The 27022-nt window shown below is 42.0% G+C and overlaps 1 protein-coding gene across 6 annotated transcripts in view; it reads right to left on the minus strand.

Moving 5' to 3' along the window:
* The window catches only part of ZBTB40 (zinc finger and BTB domain containing 40), an 80452-nt gene that overhangs the window by 34520 nt on the left and 18910 nt on the right, over nt 1–27022 (minus strand). For 3 of the 6 annotated variants that reach the window (XM_027521041.1, XM_027520998.1, XM_027521017.1), the window contains exons 2-5: nt 19262–19353; nt 16244–16294; nt 4288–5048; nt 3705–3838 (exon numbers count right to left, since the gene is read on the minus strand). In XM_027521041.1, the coding sequence (XP_027376842.1) occupies nt 3705–3838; nt 4288–4975 (822 nt within the window). In that variant the 5' untranslated portion in view covers nt 4976–5048; nt 16244–16294; nt 19262–19353. Of the gene's footprint in view, nt 1–3704; nt 3839–4287; nt 5049–16243; nt 16295–19261; nt 19354–25202; nt 25311–27022 lie in introns of those variants that run through there. The other 3 variants (XM_027521007.1, XM_027521027.1, XM_027521035.1) reach the window with 3 other exon arrangements.

The following is a 27022-nucleotide window of genomic DNA, read 5'->3' on the forward strand; positions in this document are numbered from 1 at the left end:
AAAGCAAAGAATAACACTTGGGAAAATGGGCATTCAGCAACTCCTCAAAACACTGAGAGCTGTCAGCATAGATGCTGTGACATCTGCCATCACACATTAAGAATTTTGTAGGCCGTTAACTTCTCCAGCAATGCTTCTCAAAATGTAGTCTAGAGGTACCAAAAAAGCCATCCACGGGGAACTCGTTCAAGATGGAGATTCCCAAGCTCTACCAGAATGTAAGATTCAGACTCCGGAAATGTGGTCTGGAGGCGTACATTTTAACAAGATCATTTTTATATACACTGAATTGTTACTCTAGAGACTGATGGCTTCGTGTGAGACACTACACTGGCAGTTCAGAAAACTACTTTCAAGGGTAATGGCACCCATTTGAAAGCATGACTTGCAAATTAAGCTTAAACATCAACAGTAAACCATCTCGTGTCAAAGGAAGTGACCACAGTACTAGGATATTATAAGGCATTAAGTGAAAAAGGAGTTTCAAGGCTGACTGAGTCCAAAAACACCGAGTTAATGTATCAGCAAACAGCAGCAGTCATCCCCTGTTGGGCTCCTTCTATGTGCCTGGCATCTTAGTATGAGTTTTACATAAATCTTAATTAATTCACAATGACCCTATGATGTAGGTGATAACTCTCCCAAATTTTACAAATTAGGAAATTAAGACTTATAGAAATTAAGCCGATGAAGGTCACAAGGCTAGTAAATGGGGGGTGTGTGTGCGCATGCTCAGTCACTCAGTCCTGTCTAATTCTTTGCGGCCCCACGGACTATAGTCCACCAGGCTCCTCTGCCCACGGAAATTTCCAGCCAAGAATACTGGAGTGGGGTCCCATTTTCTACTCCAGAGCTAGTAAATAGTAGAGCTGGATAAATAAATGGTATATACATACAATGGAATGCCGCTCAGCAATAAAAAGGAGTGAATATGCAACAATCTGGGTGAACCTCAAAATAGTTATGCTGAATGCAAGAAGCCAAACCAAAAGGAACACAGACTGTAGGACTCCATTTATGTAATACTCGAGAAGATGCACATTCATCAAGACAGAAAGCAGACCAGCGTCACCTGGGGAAGGGCGAGTGGAAAGGGGGAGGATGGATGGATTGCCAAGGGATGTGAAAATATTTTTAGGGGGGGATGGACATGGTCACTATCTTGACTGTGATGATGATTTCAGGTTTTGAAACTTAGCAAACTGCAACCTTTAAATATGTGCAGTTTGCTATATGTCAATCATACCTCAAGCTGTCTAAAAGAAAGTGAGAGCGTGAGGGAAAGTGAGAGAAAGAAGTATACAGGGCCTATGCACAAGGCAGGGACTCCTAACTCTCTCCTGCTTGCTCGCTCTACATATACACACATATTTTTTTGGCCCTGCCAAACAGTTTGCCAGATCTTAGCTCCCCAACCAAGGACTGAACCTGGGACCCCTGCAGTGGAAGCGGCAAGTCCACCAAGGAATTCCTCCTCCAACTCTATGTTTAATTTAATCTTATGTTCTTACAGTATTCTTGCCTTTTTCTTTCTGTAGCTGAACAATTTATTATAGAATAAAACAGAATCAGTGTTAAATGTAGCCACCAAGTATTTTGTAGAGCTCTTACTCTGACCTCTAAAACCGAGGAAGAAATAACATAATCCTATAAAGATCACCCACGGAGAATCAGTGTTGTTGCAAAGTACTATTACTGTTGTTGCCATCAAAGGATTAGGGCAAGGAGAAGGGGGGAAATGCTGAATGAATCCTTATACAGCAAATATTTTTTGAGCACCTGTTATGTGCCAGACACTTTTAGGTACCAGTGTTAAGAGAAGAAAACGCGTCAGACACAGTGTGGGTGAGTACACACGTGACACTGGTAATCCGAGGACTGCCGGTCTAAGGAGTGACGATGCCCCTCTGCAGCCCAAGTTAAGTGGGCAGGAAGTCGTAAGAGAGAAAACGAAGAGGGGTGTCTGTAAGCTATCGAGGTAACAACCTAGTGACAGACATGATGGACTGGACCGTTAAGAGAACATCCAAGTGCAAAAATATAAAACCATCATGTCCTTCTGCATAATCAGCGCCAAGAGTGCCAGGATTTACAGTCTGAAACCTCCCCTAAGAGAGCCATCAGGGTCCACGCCGTCTTGTAAACAGTTTCTCTCTCAAGAAAACAACTTACAGCAATTGTCAGTAAACTATGGTTGCGGTAAACACTTGACCTTGAATTTATTTTTTCAAAAAAGTAACTTGTTGTGGGGCAGAGCGAGAGAGGCTCAAGATGAAGGGGATACACACATACATACACACTTACGGCCGATTTGGGTTCTTCAGTAGAAATCAACACAACACTGTAAAGCAACTATCCTCCAATTAAAAATTAAACAATAAAATAAAAAGTAACTTGCTATGAATTAGGGAACTATTTAAATAGTAGAAGGCATGCATTGCTTGGATTAATAGTAACTGGTGATTTAGTTGCTAAGTCATGTTCGACTCTTGCGACCTCATGGACGGTAGCCCACCAAGTTCCTCTGTCCATGGGATTTTCCAGGCAAGAATACTGGGGTGGGTTGCCATTTCCTTCTCCAGGGGATCTTCCCGATCCAGGGATCGAAGCGGGGTCTCCTGCACTGCAGGCGGATTCTTTACCAACTCAGTCACCAGTAGTAACTAACAGCCATTAAACTGCCTACAGCACCAGAGGCCTCCCCCCGGACCTGCCAGTCAGATGAGCAAGCCTACAGGGCAGCGCCCGCTCACTCTGCCAGCAGCCCTCAGAATAAGAGGCGAGGCCACGAGAAAGGGGAAGCGAGGGAGTCCTAGAGTGGCCGTGTGGTCAGCCCTGCACCGTCAGGCGTGAGGAGCTGGGTAGTGAGGGAGCCCACTGGTGGGGACGCATGTCATTGAGATGACAGAAAAACAGAAAACATCAACCAAGTAACAGAGATGATAAGCATTTGCCAGTTTTCTGTAGACAACACTGAACAGTTATACACCCTGACATACACGTATCATTTCTACCCCGTTGGGAGGCAATAACTCAGTGCAAGAGAAGAGCTCTAACATCAGAACGCTCAGGTTTGACTTCTTGCTCAGAGTTTAGTTTCATGACCTCCGCAACCTTGGCCAAGCTATATCACTTCTTTGAGATACTTCTCATCCGTAAAACAGGGATATAAAATAATAAAATAGTATCCACTTCAATGATTTTTGTGAGGATTAAATGAGATAACTAACATATGTACCAAGCATAGCACAGGTAAAGTATTTAATACAAGTTCCCCATTATTGTCTGAAAATAGCAACTGTATTCCTAAAAACTGGATGCAATTTACTATGTAAGTTTATATTAAATCCTTTTTGTATCATGTTTTCAGTATTTATGGTTATTTTGTTTTTTGTTTCTATTATTTGATCTATGATTTGGGGTTATCTGTGACTGCCTTCTGCCTCATTTTATTCCTGATTAATCAGGAGGAAATGGTAACCTCAGTTAAGTATCCTGGTTCAAAACTGGGGATTCACCTAGTGATCAAAACGTGTTTTTGCTTTGAAAATACCTTGCCTAGCACTTTTGCAAGATTGTCCTTTTAGGGGGTAAATGTCCCCCCACCCAAAAAAAGCTTAAGGTTTGAAAAAAATTGAGACCCTGATACCTGATCTATCCTGAGAATATGAAACCAGCAAACAAATAAAACTCATGGTACCTACCTGCTTCTGCACATCTTTAATTTCTGAACACTCTTCCAGTCTTTTTAAAACATCCTGGGTAATCAAGAGTGCGTCTGAAAAGATTTTTTCATTTTCTAGAAGAAAATTCAGCTGGTAATGTTTCCCCTCATACTCTGAATGTAAAACAAAACAAAATTTAAAAAATCAGTGGCTGATTACTTGAAATGATTTTTACAAGTGTAAGCTGAGAACTTTTAGGTCATGCACTGCATTTATAAATGGTGTCTAACATATCAATTATGAGCAGCAGAAACACCATGTCTCACAGCTTCCTCCTCTGTGTCATCTTCATCCTAGTTAAGATAACGGGTAAAAATAAAACCAGTACACGGTTATTCCAATACAATACTGCTTTCTGCTTTGTGGTTCACCTTCAGGCTTCCAACGCTTAAAACCACAGACGTGCTTAAAAGACGAATGCCCTAGTACGGTTATTGGATCTTGGTTTCCAATCTAACAGTGGTCTTTGACAAGTTTATCAATGAAACAAAAAAACTCATAAAGGTCACTGAGTCCAGTAATAGAAGGACAGGTTACAAAACAACGATTAAGTGAGTATTACCTTGTTCTGTGCTTGCTTCCTTGGCCTCCCTAAAGGTTTGTACAACAGGGGCGGAGGGACAAACTTCAGCTGAATGAGACCCCGGGGTGTCTGTGTGCCCCTGAACCTCCTGGGCAGCAGGAGGATCCACTCTCATCTCTTGCACTGCCGTATGGACCCCGTGCTTCACCTCCACTTTCACGGGGCCCCCTGGAGGAGTGGAGACCTCCGGGGAAGTGTGATGCTCTCCAGCACCCTCAGAGGAAAGGATTTCCGTTTCAGGCTTCTCCGACTCCTTCCTGGACGGCTCTGATGGTGTGGAGACGTCCCTCACCACCTGACCCTGGACAGAGCAGTTTACGAGGCTGGCCAGAAGGTTTTTACAACTAACGGCCACGTCGAACATCTGTAGGCTGTCGGCTAAGGAGATGATTTTGGAGAAGTTGTGCTTGCCCACAGGCAGTTTGCCTGTGTACATCATTTCCAACAAGAGGGCAAACTCCTCGGGGCTCACGACGGATGCGTCGATGGAGATGGTGTCTGTGTTGTCCAGCAGGGTTTTGAACAGGAGGCTGGCAGCAGCCAGGACCAGCTTGTGGGCCCTGAAGTAAATGGTCCCGATGGAGATGGTGCAGTCACAGAACTGCTGCTCCTTGCACAGCGTGTAGAGCTGCTGCAGCAGCTGCCGGCTGTAGTTGGGGAGCTCCATCACTTCAGCTCTGTCCGAGGACTCCCCTTCCTCTCTTCTTCCAGAAACGCTTGGTGAGGGTCAGCACACGATCCTAGAGGAACCCCCAGAAATGCCACGTTAACGCTTCACAAGCACACAGGGAAATGCCCTGAATGAAATATTAAAATGCACATGCAATTCACTGGTTCATTCAGCAAATGCTGCTGAATAGCAAGGGGTGGGTGCACTGAATTAATCATGAAGATAACTGGCATGGGTCTGACTGCATGAAAGGGAGTCTGCTTGTGTGCCATCTGGACGATCTCATTTGATCCTTACGAGATACTCTAACCTTCCCATTTCACAGATGAGACTGAAGCTCAAAGAGACTGAGAGAACCAGCCTAAGGAAAAATAGCCATTAAATGGCATGCCCATGTCTCACTATTTCAAAGCTGTAAGTAACAACACTGCTAAATGTGTCTGCTCCCGAGTTCTCAGCCAACTGAAGGAGACAAACACATATGAACAGGTCTACAATACAACCCTGACCTGCCTGGAGCACTGGACACAGGTCACCATTCCCCGCCCTCCAAGATGCATTTCTCGCTTGCGCCTGCACTCTCTGGTTCCTCTGCAGGGTCCTCTGCACCACTTTGGCCTCCAAAGTTTTCTTTGCTCCAGGACTGTCATCTCACATCTTATCTTCTCTCTCATCTGATTCCACACCTTTGAAACATCTAAATGCTCAGAGCTTTCAGATTTATATCTTTTGCTCAGACCCTTCCTCTGAACTCCAGACGCACACTTGGAACTACCTACTGAACACCTCCAACTGGAGGCCCAATCAGCTTCTTAAACTTAAATCCGAACTCCCCTGCCACCTTCCCCCCACTTCACAGCAACTCTGTCCCTTCTTGTTGCTCAGATACAAAACCTGGAAATCATTCTGGACTCCTGCTTTTCTCATGTCCCTTATCCAAGGCTTTATAAATCCTGTTGGCTCTATCTTCAAAATACATCCCAACTCTAATCACTAATCACCACTTCCCCTGGCTCTACTTCGGTCAGCCCACGCCACCATCACCTTTTATCCGGGTTACTGCAACGACGTCCTAACTGGTCTCCATGCCTCCGCCCCTTCTGAGCCCTACCTCTCTCTACCCTACTCTCTCTGTCTTCAACCCAGGAGTCAGCATCATCTTTTAGCACAAAGACAGGTACCGTCCCTTTGTACAAAAGAATCCGTGGTTCCTGATCTCAGAGTAAAAGCCAAATGCCAGAATTTGACTCTGGCTGTCATTAGCTCTAGAACTCATCTTCCCCCTGTTCCCCCTCACCCATGTGCTGAAAGCCCCAGGCCTTATGGGCTGCTCATGGAACACATGAAGCACACTTGTGCACAGGTTTCTTCACATGTGTGTGTGGCTCACTCCCGCCCCCATCAGGGCTCTGCTCAAAGCCACATGATCAACGAGGCCTTCCCTGACCATGTTCTTTAAACAGTAGCCTCCTCTCCAACCTCAGAACATTCCGTCCCTCTTATTCTATTTTTCATCATAGCTACTGACACGTTTTTATTACTTACTTATTATGTACCTCTCTTCACTAGGACATAAACTCCGTTAGAAGACGAGCTTTGTTCCCCTCATTGTCTGCTGTATCCCAGTGCTTAAAATTCTGCCCAACACGAACACTGCTGGTTAGTTGGTGGAATGAATAAATGAATGGGAGGAAATGTAATGATAGAGATTTGTACCTGGAAGCCCAGCTTGGGGAACAGGGATATCCAAAAGTCAGAGTGAGGTTTCTGCAGAGGAGCTAACAGCTAACCTGCCTTAAGAAATGAGTAGGCACTGATGAGGGGAAAAAGGCATTCCAAGCAGGGAAGCCCGCGGGAAACGCACAGATAAGAACACGTTACACGGTGGCAGGAAGGAGTTTAGGAGGGGGGAGCACAGGAGATCAGTGATAGTGGGACATAAAGAAGGGGACAGGGAGCGCCCGGACACGAATCTGGAGAGGCAGGCCAAGGCTCCGCCCGCAGAGAGGCACACAGACCACGCTCAGGGGCTTGGATTTAGCCTAACAGCAGTGGAGTCAATGACAGCTTTGAGGGACTTTAACTAGGACAGTCGCATGTCAGATATGCATTTGGGAATGTACCATCCAAGCGACACTTGTGCAGAATATGAAGGGGATAATGCTAGAGTCGGGCTCTATTACTGCAGAAGTTCAGGGGTAAGTCATTGAGGGCTTTGACCAGGAGAAGTGGTAACAGAAGGGAGAGAGAGAGGTAGCAAAAAATAATTTAGAAAGTGTAACGTCATGACTTAGTATCTGAAGAGATGTGAGGGAAGTCAGAGACAATTCCCAGGTTCCTGGTTTGGTGAGTGAGTTATGCGAAATGATCCAGATAACACGAAAGAGTTTAGGGAACGAGACATCTACTTCTGTTTTGGGTCTGAGGATGTTATGATGATAGCAAAACTATATAATCTCACTTGTATAAATTTTTTAAAAGCTACAAAAAGGATGGAAAGACATTTATCAAAATAACAACGGTTGCCTTTGTTAGAAGGATTATGACTACTTTATCACTCTACAACTATTTCCATATTTTCCCACATTTAAAATTGACAAATAGAAATGAAAATATTTCCAACTTCTGGTTTCCAGGTTTCTCGTCTGGCATGTAAGGAGATTAAAAGTCACCATTCTACCCTGACAACAAGTGAAAAGGTAAATGGAAAAATCAAGAACGCTTCTGAGCTCTGTCAGAGAAGTGAAGTCACGGGGCAAAAGCACTGCCCCCAAAATTGGAGAGACAGGCAGAGACTCACAGCTTCTCAGAGAGAAAGCCACCAACACAAGTCCATGGGAAACAGCACCAGAACAGGAAAATTGAGCTTAAGTTGACAAACTGCTAGAGGCTCAGGGTGGACAAGCCTGAGAGTTAAAAACCCCAGAGGGGTGGAGTCATAATTTTGTGAGTGTTAACTCCAAGAGTTCTACTGAGTTCTAATAGCATATCCTGGAGAAAAATTCCCTTCTGTTCTGGCAGGAGGAAGGAGAAAGTAACCATTCTAAAATATGACAAAGCATTCTGTTCTTCTCAACAAGGTGTAGAATCAGAAAATATTTCACCAGAGTCTAACCTAATTGGAGGAGGGGAAATACCCAATTTCAACTTCAGCCCACTCCAGTCATCCTGAACCACTCAAAGGTGTGGCAGGGGCGGGTAAAAGCGCTGGGGAGGCTCACAGGCCGGGGGCGCAGGCGCCAAAAGACGGAGACCGACTGTCTGTAAAACACACTTCCTCCTCCTCACGCCTCACCACCTCAATGCTCTAAATACACCAATTAAAAACAGACTGTCAGAGTGGACCAAAAGACAAGACCCATCTCACGTTGTCTACAAGAAACCCACTTAAAGATGCACATAGATTACAGTCAAAGCTTTCTACCCAAGAATGGTCACAAGGCAGGGATGTCTCATTTCACCATCGCTTTTCAATATCATTCTGGAGAGAGTAAAGGTATACATACGGGAAGGAAGGCACAAAACAGCCTGTTCACAGATGATACGACTGTCTGATTAGAGGATATATAGAAAATCTGAAGGAACTGACAAAAAATACTAATAATAGCAAGACTGCAGGATACAAGATAAATATAAAAGTTAATTGCTTTCCTCATCAGCAATGAATAAGTGGAATTGGAAGCTAAAACATTCCCATTTCAGTTGCACCCCCAAAAAGCAAAATTTAAAAAGTGAAATACTTAAGAATAAGTCTAACAAAATATATATAACATGTATATGAGAAAAACTACAAAACTCTGAGGAAAGATATCAGAGAAAAACTGAGTAAATGGAGAGATATTCCATGTTCACAGACAGGAAGACTCAGTGTCAAGATTTCAGTGCTTCTTAACTTGATCTATAAATTCAAAACAATCCTAATCAAAATCTCATCAAGTTATCTTGTGGATACTGACAAACGGATTCTAAAGTTTATATGGAGAGGCAAAAGATCGAGAATAGCCAGCTCAACGTCAGGGTAGAAGGACAAAGTAGGAGGACTAACACCCCTCAGTACCAACTTCAATCCTCAGCCACAGCAACCTAAACGGTGTGTGACCAGCGCAAGAACAAAGAGACCCACGAAAGTACAGCCAGCTGCTCTGTGACAATGGAGCAAAGACAGTGTGATGGAAAACACACAGCGTTTGCAACAAATGTGGCGGGAACAACTGGACATCCATATGTGAAAAAAAAAAAGAAGAAGAATCTATTAAATAGACACAGACCTCATAGCCTTCACAAATTTAACTCAAAATGGATCACAGACTTAAAAGCAAAAACACGATACTATAAAACCCCCAGAAACTAGCACAGCAGAAAACCTAGACGAACTCAAGTATGGCAATGACTTTTTAGATATACCTCCTAAGCCATGATCCCTGAAAGAAATAACAGATAGGATGGATTTCATTAAACTTAAAGCACTTCTGCTCTGTGAATGATTATGTTAAGAGAAAGAGAAGACAAGCCACAGAGCAACAGTCTAGGAAAAAATATCTGCAAAAGACACATCTGTTAAAAGGCTGTTATCCAAAACATACAAAGAATTCTTAAAACTCAACAATAACAAAACCCAACCTGATTAAAAAATAGATCAAAGACCTTAACAGACATCCCACCAAGAAAGAGCTACATAGCAACGAAGACTATAAAAAGGTGTCTAACTTCATATGTTATAAGGGAATTGCAAAGAAAACCTATTAGAAACACCAAAACCCAGATCACTGACAACACCAAATGCAGGTGAGGATGGACGGCAACAGGAAGCGCTATTCACTGCTGGCAAGAATACAAAATGGTACAGCACTTTGTAAAACGCTTTAGGAGTTTCTTATAAAATTAAACATACTCTTATCATACGATCCTACAGTTGTGCTCCTTGGTATTTAACAAACTGAAAACTTACGTCCACACAAACACCTGCGTGCATATGTTTACAGCAGCTTTATCCGTAATTGCCAAAACTTGGAAGCAATCAAAACATCTTTTATCAGGTAAATGGATAAACGGTGGTACATCGCAACAATGGAATATGATTCCGTGCAAAGAGAAATGAGCTATCAAGCAATGGAAAGACGTGGAGGAAACTTAAAATGCATAAGTGAAAGAATCCAACAGAAAAAGGCTACTATATGTATACAACCATACGATACTCTGGAAAATGTAAAATGATGGAGATCGCGGAAGATCAGTGGTTGCCAGTGGTTAGGAGCAGGGAGGGATAAACGGGGGAAGTACGGAGGGTCTTTAGGGCAGAGAAACTATCCTCTATGGAACTGTGGTGACTTCAAGTATCAGACACATGCCAAAATCCATAGAATGCATGAAACCAAAACTGTACCCTAATGCACAGGAGACAGGGATCAAGACCATCCCCATGGAAAAGAAATGCAAAAAACCAAAATGGCTGTCTGGTGAGGCCTTACAAATAGCTGTCAAAAGAAGAGAAGCACGTGTACCCCAATGTTCATCACAGCACTGTTTATAATAGCCAGGACATGGAAGCAATCTAGATGTCCATCAGCAGATGAATGGATAAGAAAGCTATGGTACATATACACAATGGAGTATTACTCAGCCATTAAAAAGAAAACATTTGAATCAGTTCTAATGAGGTGGATGAAACTGGAGCCTATTATACAGAGTGAAGTAAGCCAGAAGAAAAAACACCAATACAGTATAATAACGCATATATATGGAATTTAGAAAGATGGTAACAATAACCCTGTGTACGAGACAGCAAAAGAGACACTGATGTATAGAACAGTCTTATGGACTCTATGGGAGAGGGAGAGGGTGGGAAGATTTGGGAGAATGGCATTGAAACATGTAAAATATCATGTATGAAATGAGATGCCAGTCCAGGTTCGATGCTTGGGACTAGTGCACTGGGACGACCCAGAGGGATGGTATGGGGAGGGAGGGAGGGAGGAGGGTTCAGTATGGGGAACACATGTATACCTGTGGAGGATTCATTTTGATAATTGGCAAAACTAATACAATTATGTAAAGTTTAAAAATAAAAAAAATAAAAAAAACAGAAGAGAAGCAAAAAGCAAAGGAGGAAAGATAAGCATCTGAATGCAGACTTCCAAAGAATAGCAAGGAGAGATAAGAAACCCTTCCTCAGCGATCAATGCAAAGAAATAGAGGAAAACAACAGAATGAGAAAGACTAGAGATCTCTTCAAGAAAATTAGAGATACCAAGGAACATTTCATGCAAAGATGGGCTCGATAAAGGACAGAAATGGTATGGACCTAACAGAAGCAGAAGATATTAAGAAGAGGTGGCAAGAATACACAGAAGAACTGTACAAAAAGATCTTCATGACCAAGATAATCACCATGGTGTGATCACTCACCTAGAGCCAACATCCTGGAATGTGAAGTCAAGTGGGCCTTAGAAAGCATCACTACGAACAAAGCTAGTGGGGGTGATGGAATTCCAGCTGAGCTATTTCAAATCCTGAAAGATGATGCTGTGAAAGTGCTGCACTCAATATGCCAGCAAATTTGGAAAACTCAGCAGTGGCCACAGGACTGGAAAAGGTCAGTTTTCATTCCAATCCCAAACAAAGGCAATGCCAAAGAATGCTCAAACTACCACACAATTGCACTCATCTAACACACTAGTAAAGTAATGCTCAAAATTCTCCAAGCCAGGCTTCAGCAATACGTGAACCATGAACTTCCAGATGTTCAAACTGGTTTTAGAAAAGGCAGACTAACCAGAGATCAAATTGCCAACATCTGCTGGATCATGGAAAAAGCAAGAGAGTTCCAAAAAAACACCTATTTCTGCTTTATTGACTATGCCAAAGCCTTTGACTGTGTGGATCACAATCAACTGTGGAAAATTCTGAAAGAGACGGGAATACCAGACAACCTGACCTGCCTCTTGAAAAACCTATATGCAGGTCTGGAAGCAACAGTTAGAACTGGATATGGAACAACAGACTGGTTCCAAATAGGAAAAGGAGTACGTCAAGGCTGTATATTGTCACCCTGCTTATTTAACTTATATGCAGAGTACATCATGAGAAACGCTGGGCTGGAAGAAGCACAAGCTGGAATCAAGATTGCCAGGAGAAATATCAATAACCTCAGCTATGCAGATGACACCACTGTTATGGCAGAAAGTGAAGAGGAACTAAAAAGCCTCTTGATGAAAGTGAAAGAGGAGAGTGAAAAAGTTGGCTTAAAGCTCAACATTCAGAAAACGAAAATCATGGCATCTGGTCCCATCACTTCATGGCAAATAGATGGGGAAACAGTGGAAACAGTGTCAGACTTTATTTTGGGGGGCTCCAAAATCACTGCAGATGGTGACTGCAGCCATGAAATTAAAAGACGCTTACTCCTTGAAAGGAAAGTTATGACCAACCCAGAAAGCATATTCAAAAGCAGAGACATTACTTTGCCAACAAAGGTCCGTCTAGTCAAGGCGATGGTTTTTCCAGTGGTCATGTATGGATGTGAGAGTTGGACTATGAAGAAAGCGGAACGCTGAAGAATTGATGCTTTTGAACTGTGGTGTTGGAGAAGACTCTTGAGAGTCCCTTGGACTGCAAGGAGATCCAACCAGTCCATTCTAAAGGAGATCAGTCCTGGGTGTTCTTTGGAAGGAATGATGCTGAGGCTGAAACTCCAGTACTCTGGCCACCTCATGCGAAGAGTTGACTCATTGGAAAAGACCCTGATGCTGGGAGGGATTGGGGGCAGGAGGAGAAGGGGACAACAGAGGATGAGATGGCTGGATGGCATCACCGACTCGATGGATGTGAGCTTAAGTGAACTCTGGGAGTTGGTGATGGACAGGGAGGCCTGGCGTGCTGTGATTCATGGGGTTGTAAAGAGTCGGACACGACTGAGCAACTGAACTGAATGCAAACTAAGGACTTCTGGTAATAATCATGCATCCATGTAGGTTCACTGATTGTAACAAATGCATCACCCTGTTTCAGGATAGTGGGAGAAGTTGTGTGGGGACAGGGTTATTTGGGAACTCTCTGTACTTTACTCTCAATTTTGCTGTGAACCAAAAACTGCTCTAAAAAATAAAGCTCTTTTATTTAAAAAATAATTTCCAGTTAGGAATGTAAATTTTTCAGTATTAATCACCCCAAACTTTATGTTGTATCTAACACTGTAGAACATTCATGAATTCATATAATTTTTTTAAAAAGTTTATTCAAAGAGCATCTTGAGAACATCTAGCCATACTGCTTGTGTACAGCGTGTCTGAACATCTGTATTATAGGAACACATACTTTGTAAAGACAGATAAACTGTGGCATAGGAGCTAACTGACTTGCTGAAATAGTAGTAGCAGCAGGAATAGGTCCGGAATATCTCCTGATTCTTGAGGAAAACAGAAAAAAAAAAAAAAATTTGTAAGACTTAGAACAGGCAAAAGTAGGAGCTATCTTTAGAGAAAAAAAAAGGGAGCTAATTCTGAAAATCTTTAAATTATTTTAATATCTGAGAAAAAAAGTCAAAACAGAATTTGATTTGCAAATAAAACAAAGTAAAAACTACCAAACATGATGTGGTTTTTCTAAAGAACAAATGATATTAAGAGAATGTGATTTTCTTCCTAAGGCAAGAAATAGGCTCTATGGATTATAATATGTCGAAAGTAATACAGACATAAATCTGTTTAAACAAACATATTAATAAAGAACAAGTTACTAGGATTATATTTTTAGGATAAACTAAAACTTATTTAAAATGTTGCTTTGGAAGTCATTCTTCTGGTCATTTTTGGTCAGTCTTTCATTAGATTAAAAAATACAGAGAGCCACCAATGATCCAGAGGGAGGTATTTCGAGCATGAACTACAGGATTTTTGTGGTCAGTTATTTCATATTTTTGTAAACCACTGAATTAGATAAGAAAATAATAAAATAACTGTAATAGAAAAAGGAACTGAGCAGGGTTTAAAAAATTGAACCAATTTATGTCTATTTCAGTAGACACTAAAAACATGGTTATAAACTTGAGCAAGAAAAGGAGAATGGTGATAGTTAAGGCAGAATGAATTCAAGGGTGATCAAAGGTTACTTAATGAATATGAGTTGGTAAAGTTGAAAGTTTACTGAGATTAATAGGAATACTAATTAAGGAAAGACTTTTGGCCAAATGGCACACTGAGCTGATGTAAATGGACCTTTTCCTCCCACTTCACACACAGAAACGCTAGATAAAACATAACAAAAATGCTTTTAACATATATAGTCAAACTTAAAAAAAAAAAAAAAGGAAATCCCCAGGCACCTGAAATGAAAGTAACATCAAAATCAAAGCTGGAACAGTAATGGGGATTTGAGACCATGGTGGCCCGTAGGGTTTTAAACTCCAAATCAGAACTCAGGCTTGGAGGAGAAAGCACTAAAGGCTTGGAGGAGAAAGCACTAACGCTCACGTGGAGGTCGGAAATGCAGCTTCAGGCAGGTGGAATTTAGGGGAGTCGGAACTGAGACCCTTGCACAAAGCCCAGAGCCTCAAATACCTATTCCTCCTTGATTTGCAGTCTGAAAAGTCTCACTGGCTCAGGGAAACGGCAATAAAAGTTGCTAATTATCTGGTCTTGAATAGTGGAAAAGGCACTCACAAGAAATCTAAAATGTAGGCCTATGACAGAAAGGGTGAAGGATCCAAATTTACATTCTGTATCACACAAGAGTCTTGAGCTGAGAAATTTACACAAAATCTGGTCTTTGACATGTGGGAGAAAAAAACCAGAATACTTTCATAACCCAGAGCACAGAGATACACAGGGAAAAAGAAAAACAGATAGAAAAGAGCTCACGATGACAAACCATATGAGGAAGACCTGAATGTGAAAGGTAGATTTATAAAAGCTACAGTAAAAGATATCAAACGGTATCTTTGAAGCAGGAGTAGGGAAACTTCTTAAACACTGCCCCAAAAGCTTTAAAAAAAAAATGAATTTGACTATATTGATATTAAAGGTTGTTGTCAAAGAACTCTCGTCTATAGACATGATGAACAGACAAGAGACAAATGGTAGAACCAGGAGATGTTCGCAAAGCTTAAAGACAACAAGGAATTAATTACTACAATATACAAGAAATTCCTGGAAACCTTGAGTAAAAAAAATTCAATGGGGAGAAAGATGGCCAAATGATGTAACTGAGCAATTCAGAAGAGAAGCTTACTTAACTGGCTAACAAGTAATAGTAGTTGCTGTAATAGCAGTAAAGGCAGTAATATTTATTATACATTCAGGGAGTACTTATTGTATTCAGGAATATGCTTTACATATATTAACTCATTTTATCCTCTTAACAACCTAATGATGCAGATGCTATTATTATTCCCTCTTACTAATGAGGAGACTAAGGCCCAGAGACAGTAAGTAATTTCTCTAAGGTCTTACAGTAACAAATAGGAGAACACAGAATTGAACCCAGGGTAAAACTGGTGGTATATAAATTCATATAGCTCTTCTGGAAAAAACTGCTGCTAATATTTAGTGAAATTTACTGTGCATGTATGCCCTGTGCCCTAAGAATCATATCCCTGGATACATTTTCTTCAAAAATTCTCACACAAGTCCATAAGAAAACATTGCCAGAAAGACCACTGAGCCATTGTTTTTGGTAGCAGGGAAACAGGAGGTAATTTAGACGTCCATCATTAAAAGAATTTAGTGATATGCAGATAGATATGTAGAATATATGGGATTTCCAGGTGGTGCTAGTGCTAAAAAACCTGCCTGCCAACACAGGAGACATAAGAGATGTAGATTGGATCCTTGAATTGGGATCCCTGAATTTGATCCCTGAAATGGCAATCCATTCCAGTATGCTTGGCTGGAAAATTCCATGGAGAGAGAGGAGCCTGGCAGGCTACAGTCCATGGGCCACAAAGAGTCGGACATGACTGACTGAGCATGCACACACATGCAGAATATATACTACGCAATAGACAGCATTAGAAAGAAGCAAACAACTAGCTATTAGACAGAATAAATACCCAGGTGAGTGGAAAAAATTACAAACAGAACAAGACCTAGAGCGTAATACCATGTATGTGAGTCAAAAACACATAATCAAAACAATAAATGAGATAAAGTTGCACTGCAGCCAAAGACATTATTTCAAATACATTAGAGGGGCTGCTGAAAACGGGAGGGAAATGGGAGTAGGGGTTGGAGGTTAGGGAGGGAAAAAAAAATCAAACACGAAGAGCCTTACCAAGACAAACAGATGTAGAGTGTCACAGATGAGGAGGATTTCTGTACACCCCTAAAAGGCAAACAGTAAAAACAACAAGTCACATGAGGAAATGAACTGCCATATGGAAAGACGTGAGATGCGGGAAAGAGCCCAAACGGCACCCCAAGAACGGAAAACCCTAAAAACTACACAACACTATGGAAACACCATCAACTGTTTAGTTTTAATAAACAGGCAAAATGAAGGGAAGTCATAAAGAAAGAAAAAGATAATATGGAAAAAGAAAAGGCAGATGTGAAAAAGAACCAAAAGAACTTCTAGGAACGGAAGTTAAGTCACTGAAATTCACCCATCAATGAATTAAACAGATTAGATAAAGCTAAACAGAAAATTGCCAACATCTGCTAGATCATGGAAAAAGCAAGAGAGTTCCAGAAAAACATCTATTTCTGCTTTATTGACTATGCCAAAGCCTTTGACTGTGTATTTCTGCTTTATTGACTACGCCAAAGCCTTTGACTGTGTGGATCACAATCAACTGTGGAAAATTCTGAAAGAGACGGAAATACCAGACCACCTGACCTGCCTCTTGAGAAACCTATATGCAGGTCTGGAAGCAACGGTTAGAACTAGACATGGAACAACAGACTGGTTCCAAATAGAAAAAGGAGTACATCAAGGCTGTATATTGTCACCCTGCTTATTTAACTTATATGCAGAGTACATCATGAGAAACGCTGGACTGGAAGAAGCACAAGCTGGAATCAAGATTACTAGAAATATCAATAACCTCAGCTATGCAGATGACACCACTGTTATGGCAGAAAGTGAAGAGGAACTAAAAAGCCTCTTGATGAAAGTGAAAGAGGAGAGTGAAAAAGTTGGCTTAAAGCTCAACATTCAGAAAACGAAGATCATGGCATCTGGTCCCATCACTTCATGGCAAATAGATGCGGAAACAGTGGAAACAGTGTCAGACTTTATTTTTGGGGGCTCCAAAATCACTGCAGATGGTGACTGCAGCCATGAAATTAAAAGACGCTTACTCCTTGGAAGGAAAGTTATGACCAACCTAGATAGCATATTCAAAAGCAGAGACATTACTTTGCCAACAAAGGTCCATCTAGTCAAGGCTATGGTTTTTCCAGTAGTCATGTATGGATGTGAAAGGTGGACTGTGAAGAAAGCCTAGCACTGAAGAACTGATGCTTATGAACTGTGGTGTTGGAGAAGACTCTTGAGAATCCCTTGGACTGCAAGGAGATCCAACCAGTCCATCCTAAAGGAGATCAGTCCTGGGTGTTTTTTGGAAGGACTGATGTTGAAGCTGAAACTCCAGTATTTTGGCCACCTCATGCGAAGAGTTGACTCATTGGAAAAGACCCTGATGCTGGGGGGGGTTGGGGGCAGGAGGAGAAGGGGACGACAGAGGATGAGATGGCTGGATGGCATCACTGACTCCATGGACGTGAGTTTGGGTGAACTCCGGGAGTTGGTGATGGACAGGGAGGCCTGGCATGCTGCTATTCATGGGGTCGCAAAGCATCAGACACGACTGAGCGACTGAACTGAACTGAAAGAGAAAATTACTGATTAGGAAAAGAAGTGTGAGAAAATGACTCAGAAGGTAGCAAAGTTAAAAAAAAAATCCAACAACCAAAAAACAGAAATACGAAAGAGGTTAAAGGACATGGAAAGTGAATAGGAAGGCGTCACATGCATCTAAACAGAAGTTCCTGGCAGGAATACTGAGGAACGTGTGGGAGAAGCGATCTGAATGTGTAATTCCTGAGACTGTTCAAGAATTAAAGTCAGATGTGAGTCTTTAGAATAAAAACTTGAAAATATCAACAACATGGAGAAAAAGAAATTGTAAGCAAACCAAAAGAAAAGATTATTAACAGGAGAGTGACAAGTTGGCTGATACAGACTTCTCATTAATAACAACAGATATCAGAATAAAATGGAGTTAACAGTTTCAAATATTACGGAAAATAAAATTAACCATGTATCTATATACAGATCGAACTAAAATCACCTTCAAAGGTAAGAGGCTCAGAGAAAGAATTACAGTAAGAAGGATACTGCACGGGAAAGGAGGTACTGAATTTAAGACAAAACACCAAGAAGCAAAGAAACTGCTCAACATATTCTTTAGCTGCTAAGTCACTCCAGTCGTGTCCGACTCTGTGCGACCCCATAGACGGCAGCCCACCAGGCTCCCCCATCCCTGGGATTCTCCAGGCAAGAACACTGGAGTGGGTTGCCGGTTCCTTCTCCAATTCTTTAGCTGCTAAAAGTTAAAACCAGAAAGACTGATAACACCGAATATGCGAGGATGTGGAATGCCTAGAACTCGTATACATTACAGGTGAAGGTAAAAAATGTTACAACTGCGTTGAAGAACTGTGTGGAGGTTTCTTATAATAAAGGATTAACCACTGATAAAAGTAATGACATGGATAAACCCTAAAAATAGTAAGTTAAATCAAAGAAGCCAGGCATAAAAGGGTACATATATGTGACCCAAGCTATAGGAAACAGACATAGAGGCAAAACTGATCGACAGTGACAGAAACCAGAGAGCAGCTGCAGAGGTTGTGGGGCTGGTGTGGGGGAAGGGAATTAAACAGAAAGAGACACGAGGAAACTTTCCCAGGGAATGGAAATGTTCTATGTCTTATTTTGGGTGGTGGTTAAAGAGTAGGTATTGGTCAAAAACTCTTCAAGTAGAATTCATGATACTGTGTGTTAATTCTATCTCAATAACAAAGAAATTAAGAAATGTGTTGGCATACCTAAAATACACCAGCTATTTAAAAACAGATAGGGAAGGGGAGGTTAAAAATGAAGTAGAATAATGACAACCACAGGAGCCACCACTTTCTACATGCTTCTCATGTGCCAGGTGCTGTTCTGAATGCTTTGCATCTGTTAATTCATTTAGTCTTTTCAACAACTCTGTAAAGTTGGTACTCTTTATCATCCTCATTTTATATGTAAGAAACTGTAGCCCAGGGAGGTTATATAACTTACCTAAGGTCACACAACTAGCATGTGGCAGATCTGGGCTCCAAACTCAGGCAGTCTGGCTCCAAGGTCTACATTCACAAAAATCCACAGTCTCTCTGAAATGAAAAATCAGTAAGAACATGGAAGATCAGAGAAGAAGAATGAGAGTTAGAACTCTCTAAGGGCCAAGGGGATGACAAAAACAATGATTAACTTTAGCCCTAGGCTTAAGTGAAGGATGGATGTTAATAGGTAAGGAAATAAGGGAATAAAACCTGAACAAATATTTGCAAATAAGAGACGTAAAAATGAATTAAGAAAATGTGATTACTACAATAGTAAGTGGGCTTCCTTGGTGGCTCAGTGGTAGAGTATCCGCCTGCAATGCAGGAGACCCAGTTTTGATCCCCGGGTTGGGAAGATTCCCCTGGAGGAGGGAATGGCATCCCACTCCATTATTCTTGCCTGGAGAATCCCATGGACAGAGGAGCCCAGTGGGCTACAGTCCATGGGGTCTTGAAGAGTCAGACATGACCGAAACGACTGATTAGACACAACGGCGAGTAGAGAAGGGGGAAAGAATGGCAAAGCAAGTGTGGTAAACAGACAGCAACTTACGATGGCAGAAATAAGCCCAAATGTATTAGTGATCACAGTGAAGAAGCAGATTAAACTTCCTTCTTAAGGCAGAAACTCTCTGATTGGAGTCTTTAAAAAAAAACACAGGCATACGTTGCTTATCAGAGAATTAATGTGTGGGTGTGTTTACACTTAAAACAGTGCCTAGCACACAGTAAAGACTACATGTGTTAGCTGCGTTATTACTAGCAAGACAGACTGAACTTTCCTCATTAAATAGTTTTGAAACTACCCATCTGACATGACAGCTAAAGTACATATCTGTACATAAACAATTAAACTATATAATCTTTGTAGATCACTTTCAAGTACAGAATACTGTTATTAAATAATGTAATATATAGTCATCAGGGATACACTAGGGGCTACTGACGTGTATATAGGGAGAGGCTGAACTATACTGCCAACCTCACAAGTAAAATGTAAAAGCCTTTAACATGTATTTCACTGTTTCCTCCTGACTCCGCTTGCAAGGAAGTCAAATGGAGGGGAGAGAATACAGCACTAAATATAATGCCATCAAAGTGTGCTTTTCGGAGTTAAGAAACTACAGTGGAACACAGAACGCTGAACTGTGTGAGTGAAGTCTTATAGATCCCTGTATAGAGGCAACCTCGGGTATGTTATTAAGTACTTACTGAAATTGCTGGGCTTTGGAAAATTGTCAGAGGTCCCAAGGGAAGAACACTTAAGCAACAAAAAAGCACCAGAGAGATGGATGTTACTCAAAGGAACAATACTAAAGCCTCAAGAAAAGACTCCTGATATAGAAGATACTTGGAAAGAAAACACTTAATTGGCTGAACCAAGTGCTGCATAATGACCCAAAACACAAATGGGAATTCAACACAAAGTAGAAACTAGGCCAGCTTTCTAAAAGAAGCACAAAGAATATTTATTTATTTATTTCAATTTTTATTCTGTCTACTTCCAAAAAAAGGATTTCAAAGTTTGAGAATTCTTCAAGTTACAAAGAAACAACAGTCACACACACAGGGAGAAAAAAAAAAAAAATGACAACTGAAAAAACACAAGTGAGAGCCAAGTTAGAGCTGGTAAGAAACATGGAACCCCTTCAGTGAACAAGAAGGAATACAACACTAAAGGGAGTTCCTGGTGGTCCTGCGGCTAAGACTCCAGTCTCTCAGTGCAGGGGCCCATGGGTTCAATCCCTGGTCAGGAAATTAGAGCCCATATGCCGCAACTAAGACCCAGTGCAGCCAACTAAACAAACACTAAAAAAAAAAAAAAAGAAGAAGAATATAACACTAAAGACTTATAGTCTCGATACACATCATTTAATTAAAGTAGATGTTCTGAAATCCACAACTGATGGCAACGTCCTTCGTGAGGCTCAAACCAAGGCCTCCGCTGCCACTGCTGGAGGGGAAGACTCTTCTGCGGCCTCAGGAACTGGACACGCCATTTCCCAATTCACTGCACTTATTTCTCAGTAGGTCTTCAGCCAGCAATACACGTGTCAACCAACAACTATTTATGGGTCAACTGCCTACCATTTACTCAGGCCACTGTTAGGTGCCATGTGGAAGCCAAGTGAAATATAAAACAAGGTCCTTGTCCACAGGGAGTTTATAATAAAGTTGACAGCTTATTTCAACTGGAATGACTGAAAACGGAAGCCTTAAAAAGACTCAATCCACCAGACACAGAAGAGGGAAAGAGAGAAGAGGGGGAAAAAAACAGATTGATCTCAGTGAATGAAAAGGAAAAGGGAAGGCCTGGAGTTGGTAAATGCAAGTTAAGTACAATTTCACCAGGCAAGGGTGAGAAGGGACGGAGAATATTCTGGGATCATGTGTGCGTACAGGCAACTGGTACTGCACCCCCAGGAAAGGCCTCCAGGGAGTCGTCGTCATTAGGACACAAGCTGCGGTGGGTCTCCGTATGTAAGAGGAAATGTGGAGCACCAGACTGCCTAGGCTAGGGAGGCCAGAAAAGGAGCAGGCGAACTTAACCTGCACTGAGGGAGAAGCTTCTGAAAGAGAAACAGCACAACTAAAGCAGAGCTTTTCCAGCGACAGACGGCACGGTCTAAGAGGGAAAAGTGACTAGCAACGGGAAGGAAGAACACGGATGCTATATATATTGTCTAACAGTAAAGAAAGTTCCATGGAACACAAGTTGGACCCATCTCTGCCTGGATTTCTGTATCCCCAATACCCAAGAAAGAAAAGCCATTCTAAGACTTGGTCAAGGTCCTATATTCTGGTTCTCCTAACCATTCTGCACTCTCTTTGGGGAACACCTTTCTCACGGTCTGAGATCTCTCTCTCTGGTCTGGCTCAAAGCAACCTTATCTGCCTAAAGTTCTGCTTTTACTGTTGCTATTGATAATCCCATCTCCAGAATAAAATCTTTATTTCTGTCTCGATTTCTGGGCTCTGCTGGAACCAGAGAGCTGGAAAGGGACCTTGGAGAGCCCTATTTATTGCTTTCAGCAAACACAAGTTCATTACTTTATCTTTCACGTACTCTTGTTGCACGCCCAAATGACCTTAGTTCAATCCCTCCCCTTTCTAACGGAGGAAACTGAGGTCCTGGGAGGCTGAGCTGCTCTTTGATCCAAGTCAGCTTGAACCCCATGGCTATTTAGTATCTCACAAACAACCAGAGTCAGGTGAAATAACAGGCACTCTCAACATAATTAGAGCAAAGATCACACATTCAGAGACAAGAAATGGGGCATTTGCTACACACAAAAAGACGATTTAAAATGTAAGGTATCTAAGGAATCAGCTAAGTTAAAAGAAAACCACTAGCAATTATTTCTGAGAACGCAAGTAGGATTGGTGAGGTTACAGAAGGGTGACTGTAGCTTTTAGCGGGCCCACATTTCTCGAGTTCAAAAGCAGCTGTCATTTGGTCTCTTCTTACACTGAGGGCCTGAAAGGCAGCAATATATAGTGTAAAGGATGGAGATTTTATATTTGACACTCCTGGGTTCATGACAGTATCTTTTTATACATATTGTCATTGCTGTTTCTAATATTATCATCACTACCATCATCAATCCATCCCAAATGCTAGTCTACTACTATTTCAACCTTTCAGCTTTGTGGCAATGCCTGAATGGCCTGTGTGCTTTCCTAAGGCACAATCTGGTTACTGGGAGATCCGGGTGTGGATTTGGAACAGCTCTGAAGAACTGCAGTACAGCAAGTCCCCTACAGTTGAATGAGTTCCATTCCAAGAGCATGTTCACAAGTCCAATTTTTAAGTCCAACAAAGTTAGCCCAGGTACCCAACTAACACAATTGGCTATAATAGAACTGTACTCTAACAGGTTTATAATACTTCTCATACAAATAATACACAACAAACACAAAAAATAAAACATTTTAATCATACAGTACAGTATCTTGAAAAGTGCAGTAGTACTGTACAACAGCTGGCATACAGGGGCATACGTTTGCATCTTTGAAAGTTTGCACCTTGAAGGTTTGCGTGTAGGGGATTTACTGTATGGAAGATTCTAAAGCAGCTGAATCAGGCCTAAGATTCACCTTCGGGGATTTGGGAGGCTGTCGAGTGAGCTCTATGGTACATACCAAGCAGGGATAGGATCTTGCTGTCTACTGGGAACCTCGACACTCCATTTATCTTTGTTTTACAGATGCAGACTAAGGCTCAGGGGTGTCAAATGGCTTGTTGAAGGCCACACAGCTAACAAGGGGCATAAATGAGCCCAGGTCTCTTCAGAAAAACTATTCTCAAGACATAGCTCTTTTCTCTATAATGTGAAGGCCTCTCTGGAGGCCAAGACTTAGCTACCACTTCTGCAGATTATTCTCCCTTCTAAGAGCTCAGTGGCCATTAAGAAGTATAGCTATCAACTCTTGGTTACTTAACAAGGACACTTGTAGCGCCCTGAGGGGAACTGGTTAGTGAGCCCACCACAGCCACTGGCCCGTCAGCTCAGGAGACCGTGTTCTCTAAACTGCCAATGCATGTCTCATGAACAGAGTTAGCTCTGATGGTACCTGCTCTCTCTTTTCATATTTTACCAAATTTCACAAGGATATTATTTATCAAATAACCACAAATAAGAGCTGCTAATAAAGTACCTTACTATGCTTCTAAGCATGTTTTACATGTTACCCTCTTTAATAACTAATAACCCAGCAAGATAGCTAAAGCCAATTTACAATTCAGTTGCAAGAGCTGAGAGGTCAAGCAACAGGGCCAAGTCAGTGGAAGAACTGACATTTTAATCCAGTCTGCCTGAGCCTTTTAAAGCTCGTGCCCTTCTACCCATTAGAACAGTCTCTCAAACTTCAATGTACGTAAGAATCAGCTGGGATCTTGCAAAGAAAAAAAAAGATTCTGATCCAGAAGGCCTAGGATGGGATCTGAATTCTGAATTTCTCATAAGCTCTGAATTGATTCAGATGTTGTTTGCCCAAGGAATCTTTTCTGACTAGCAAAACACTATACTACATTTTTCTCACATCACATTTTTTCACATCTAATTATCAAATATGTTAATGCAACCCTTCATCCCTAAAGAGTTCTAAGTCATCCTCAAAACCTTCCCTTCTGCACCTGCCCTTTTCTCCAGTCAGGACAGCTCTAAGAATAAAACCTGCAAAACATGGAGGATTCTAATAACCTTAGGAGAACAGCTCTGTGGCCTGGAACCAACCCAAACTCCTTTAGAATGCATTCTAGTGACCTGGACTTTCAGGGATAGACAAGCTTCCTTGGCTGCTGCCAAAGTAAATGGAAGTCAAATTGCTCCTGATCTAGAGTGAAGTGATTAACTGAACCTGGCTAAGCCTTGTCATGTCCTGGGATGGTACAGCCAATCCATAAATGCAGGCTGAACGGGACAGAGTGAACAATTCTGGGCTCATGACACCATGTGTGACCTACTGTGACATTTCCATTCTGACTACTTTGCCCATCTGTCTTCCCCACTGAACCAGACAACTGTGCTTGTCTTCCACAGCCTTCTACTCAAATCCCCTGAAAGCTGTATCAAACAACATTTCAAGGCCTATATTCTCTTTTATGGTATCAAGTCTAAAGATCAAGGCTTAAAAATCTGTGCTGCCTTGACATCTGGTAAAATCAGGAGGGCCTCAAATGTCCTAACCATAAATTCCAATACCCACTTTGCTCCCGTGGACACAGTCCTCTAGCCAAACAATCTTCCTTATCAAAGAGGGCAGGTACTGTTTCTGTTTATTCCTGGGCAGTGGGTTTCAGTTCCCTGCCAGCCCCCAAAATTACTCAAACAAGCCAATCACATCCTCTGGCATAACCGAAAAGCAATCAATTTTTTTTTTTTTTTTTTGATACTTACAAGCCTGCCTCCCACAGCCTTGGTTGCTCACTCTGCTCCTGAGTATACCCACTGTGTCCTCCCTGGGCTGTTAGTATAAGTGACTTCTACATGCCGTCAGTCTCATCTGCCAGTGTCCACTGCTGTGTGCTCAGCCATCCACACAACCCTAGGGTAGGAATCCCTCCCTCCTCAACAGGGTGAAGAGGAAATGATTAAACCATTTTATGTATTTATTTATTTTTTACCCAATCCACTGGTCTTTGCCCTTTTCTCTACCCCTGAACCTCTTAATTGGCAAGGTCATCAACTGCTCTATGACGATAAGGACACCCAGCATTTGTTCTAAGCTCTGTCCACAGGCTTTCCCACTTAATCCCCCTAACATCCCGATGAGGTAGATCTCATTATTATTCCTAACACACAGAGGAAACTAAACTACCCAACAAGGTTATGCAAGACCTTGTCCAAGACCATACAGGTCCGAGCAGAGCTCAAACGCAGACCCACCTGTTCTTAATTACTACCTTAGTCTTGAGAGGATTTCTGGGCTCAATGACACTGTTCCTCAACCCCTCCCACAGGCTGGAAGGTCCAACAGGATCACCTGAATTTGAGACGTCTTGTCTTTTGGTGATCTCTGCTAAAAGATGGATGGAAATTCGTATCTGGGAAAAAGTGAGGTTGGAACAGACCAGCTGGCTTGCCAGGAAGAGACTGACAAGGGACTTCCCCTCGATGGTTTGAATTTCATTTACCAAAGGTCTAGTCTGACTATCAACCGCACAGATACAAACACCCTAGGTCTCAAAGTTAATCAGACTTGGGGAGTTTGGATCAGTTCAGTTTAGTTCAGTTCAATCGCTCTGTCATGTCTGACTCTTTGCAACCCCATGGACTGCAGCACGCCAGGCTTCCCTGTCTATCACCAACTCAGTGGACGTGAGTTTGAGTAAACTCTGAGAGTTTACTCTCATCCTCTATCGTCCCCTTCTCCTCCTGCCTTCTCATCCTCTATCGTCCCCTTCTCCTCCTGCCTTCAGTCCTTCCCAGCATCAGGGTCTTTTCCAATGAGTCAGTTCTTCGCATCAGGTGGCCAAAGTAATGGAGTTTCAGCTTCAGCATCAGTCCTTCCAATGAATATTCAGGACTGATTTCCTTTAGGATGGACTGGTTGGATCTCCTTGCAGTCCAAGGAACTCTCAAGAGTCTTCTCCAATACCACAGTTCAAAGGCATCTGAGAATTTGGATAGCACTGTCTAAACTTACAAGAGAAGAAATATAAATCAGAAAGTCAATTTATTAGTTCACTTATTAGTGAAATATGCCTACTCTTTGCAGTCATCTGTGAAAGAATTACAGCAGTAAGGTCAAGTACAATGAGAAATCCCAGAAGACACTGTATCTCTCAACATCCAGTGGTGGCCTGGCCTATCTGTCTTTGCGATGAAGTAAATGTGTGGCCCCCAGACCAGGCAGGTAGAGTCTGGGGGTCAGAGTCCACTGCATGGCCACTGACATTCTGGCTTGTCCCTTCCACTATCAAGTTCCTGGTTTCTACTGTGGCTCTAGCCTCTGTTCCGATACAGTTGAGCTCAGCTTTGCCTTTGAGGTGACCCTGTGCAGGTATCTAATAGCACTGACCATTGGCTAATTTTTCAGTCTTGTAGAACATAGGGAGTGCCCTCTGGTTGCTCCCACCCACAGGCTTCTCTTCTGATGCTCCAAACCTCTATCCGTAGCAGATCAGAACTACTCCTCCTTCAAGGAGGCTATTCCCAAGGAAGTGCTCAACTTCGAACTCACCCACCTTCTAACTTCTATCTGGGTCATCTGCCTT

Source organism: Bos indicus x Bos taurus, chromosome 2 (genome assembly GCF_003369695.1).
Source record: "Bos indicus x Bos taurus breed Angus x Brahman F1 hybrid chromosome 2, Bos_hybrid_MaternalHap_v2.0, whole genome shotgun sequence".
Lineage (NCBI taxonomy): Eukaryota > Metazoa > Chordata > Mammalia > Artiodactyla > Bovidae > Bos > Bos indicus x Bos taurus.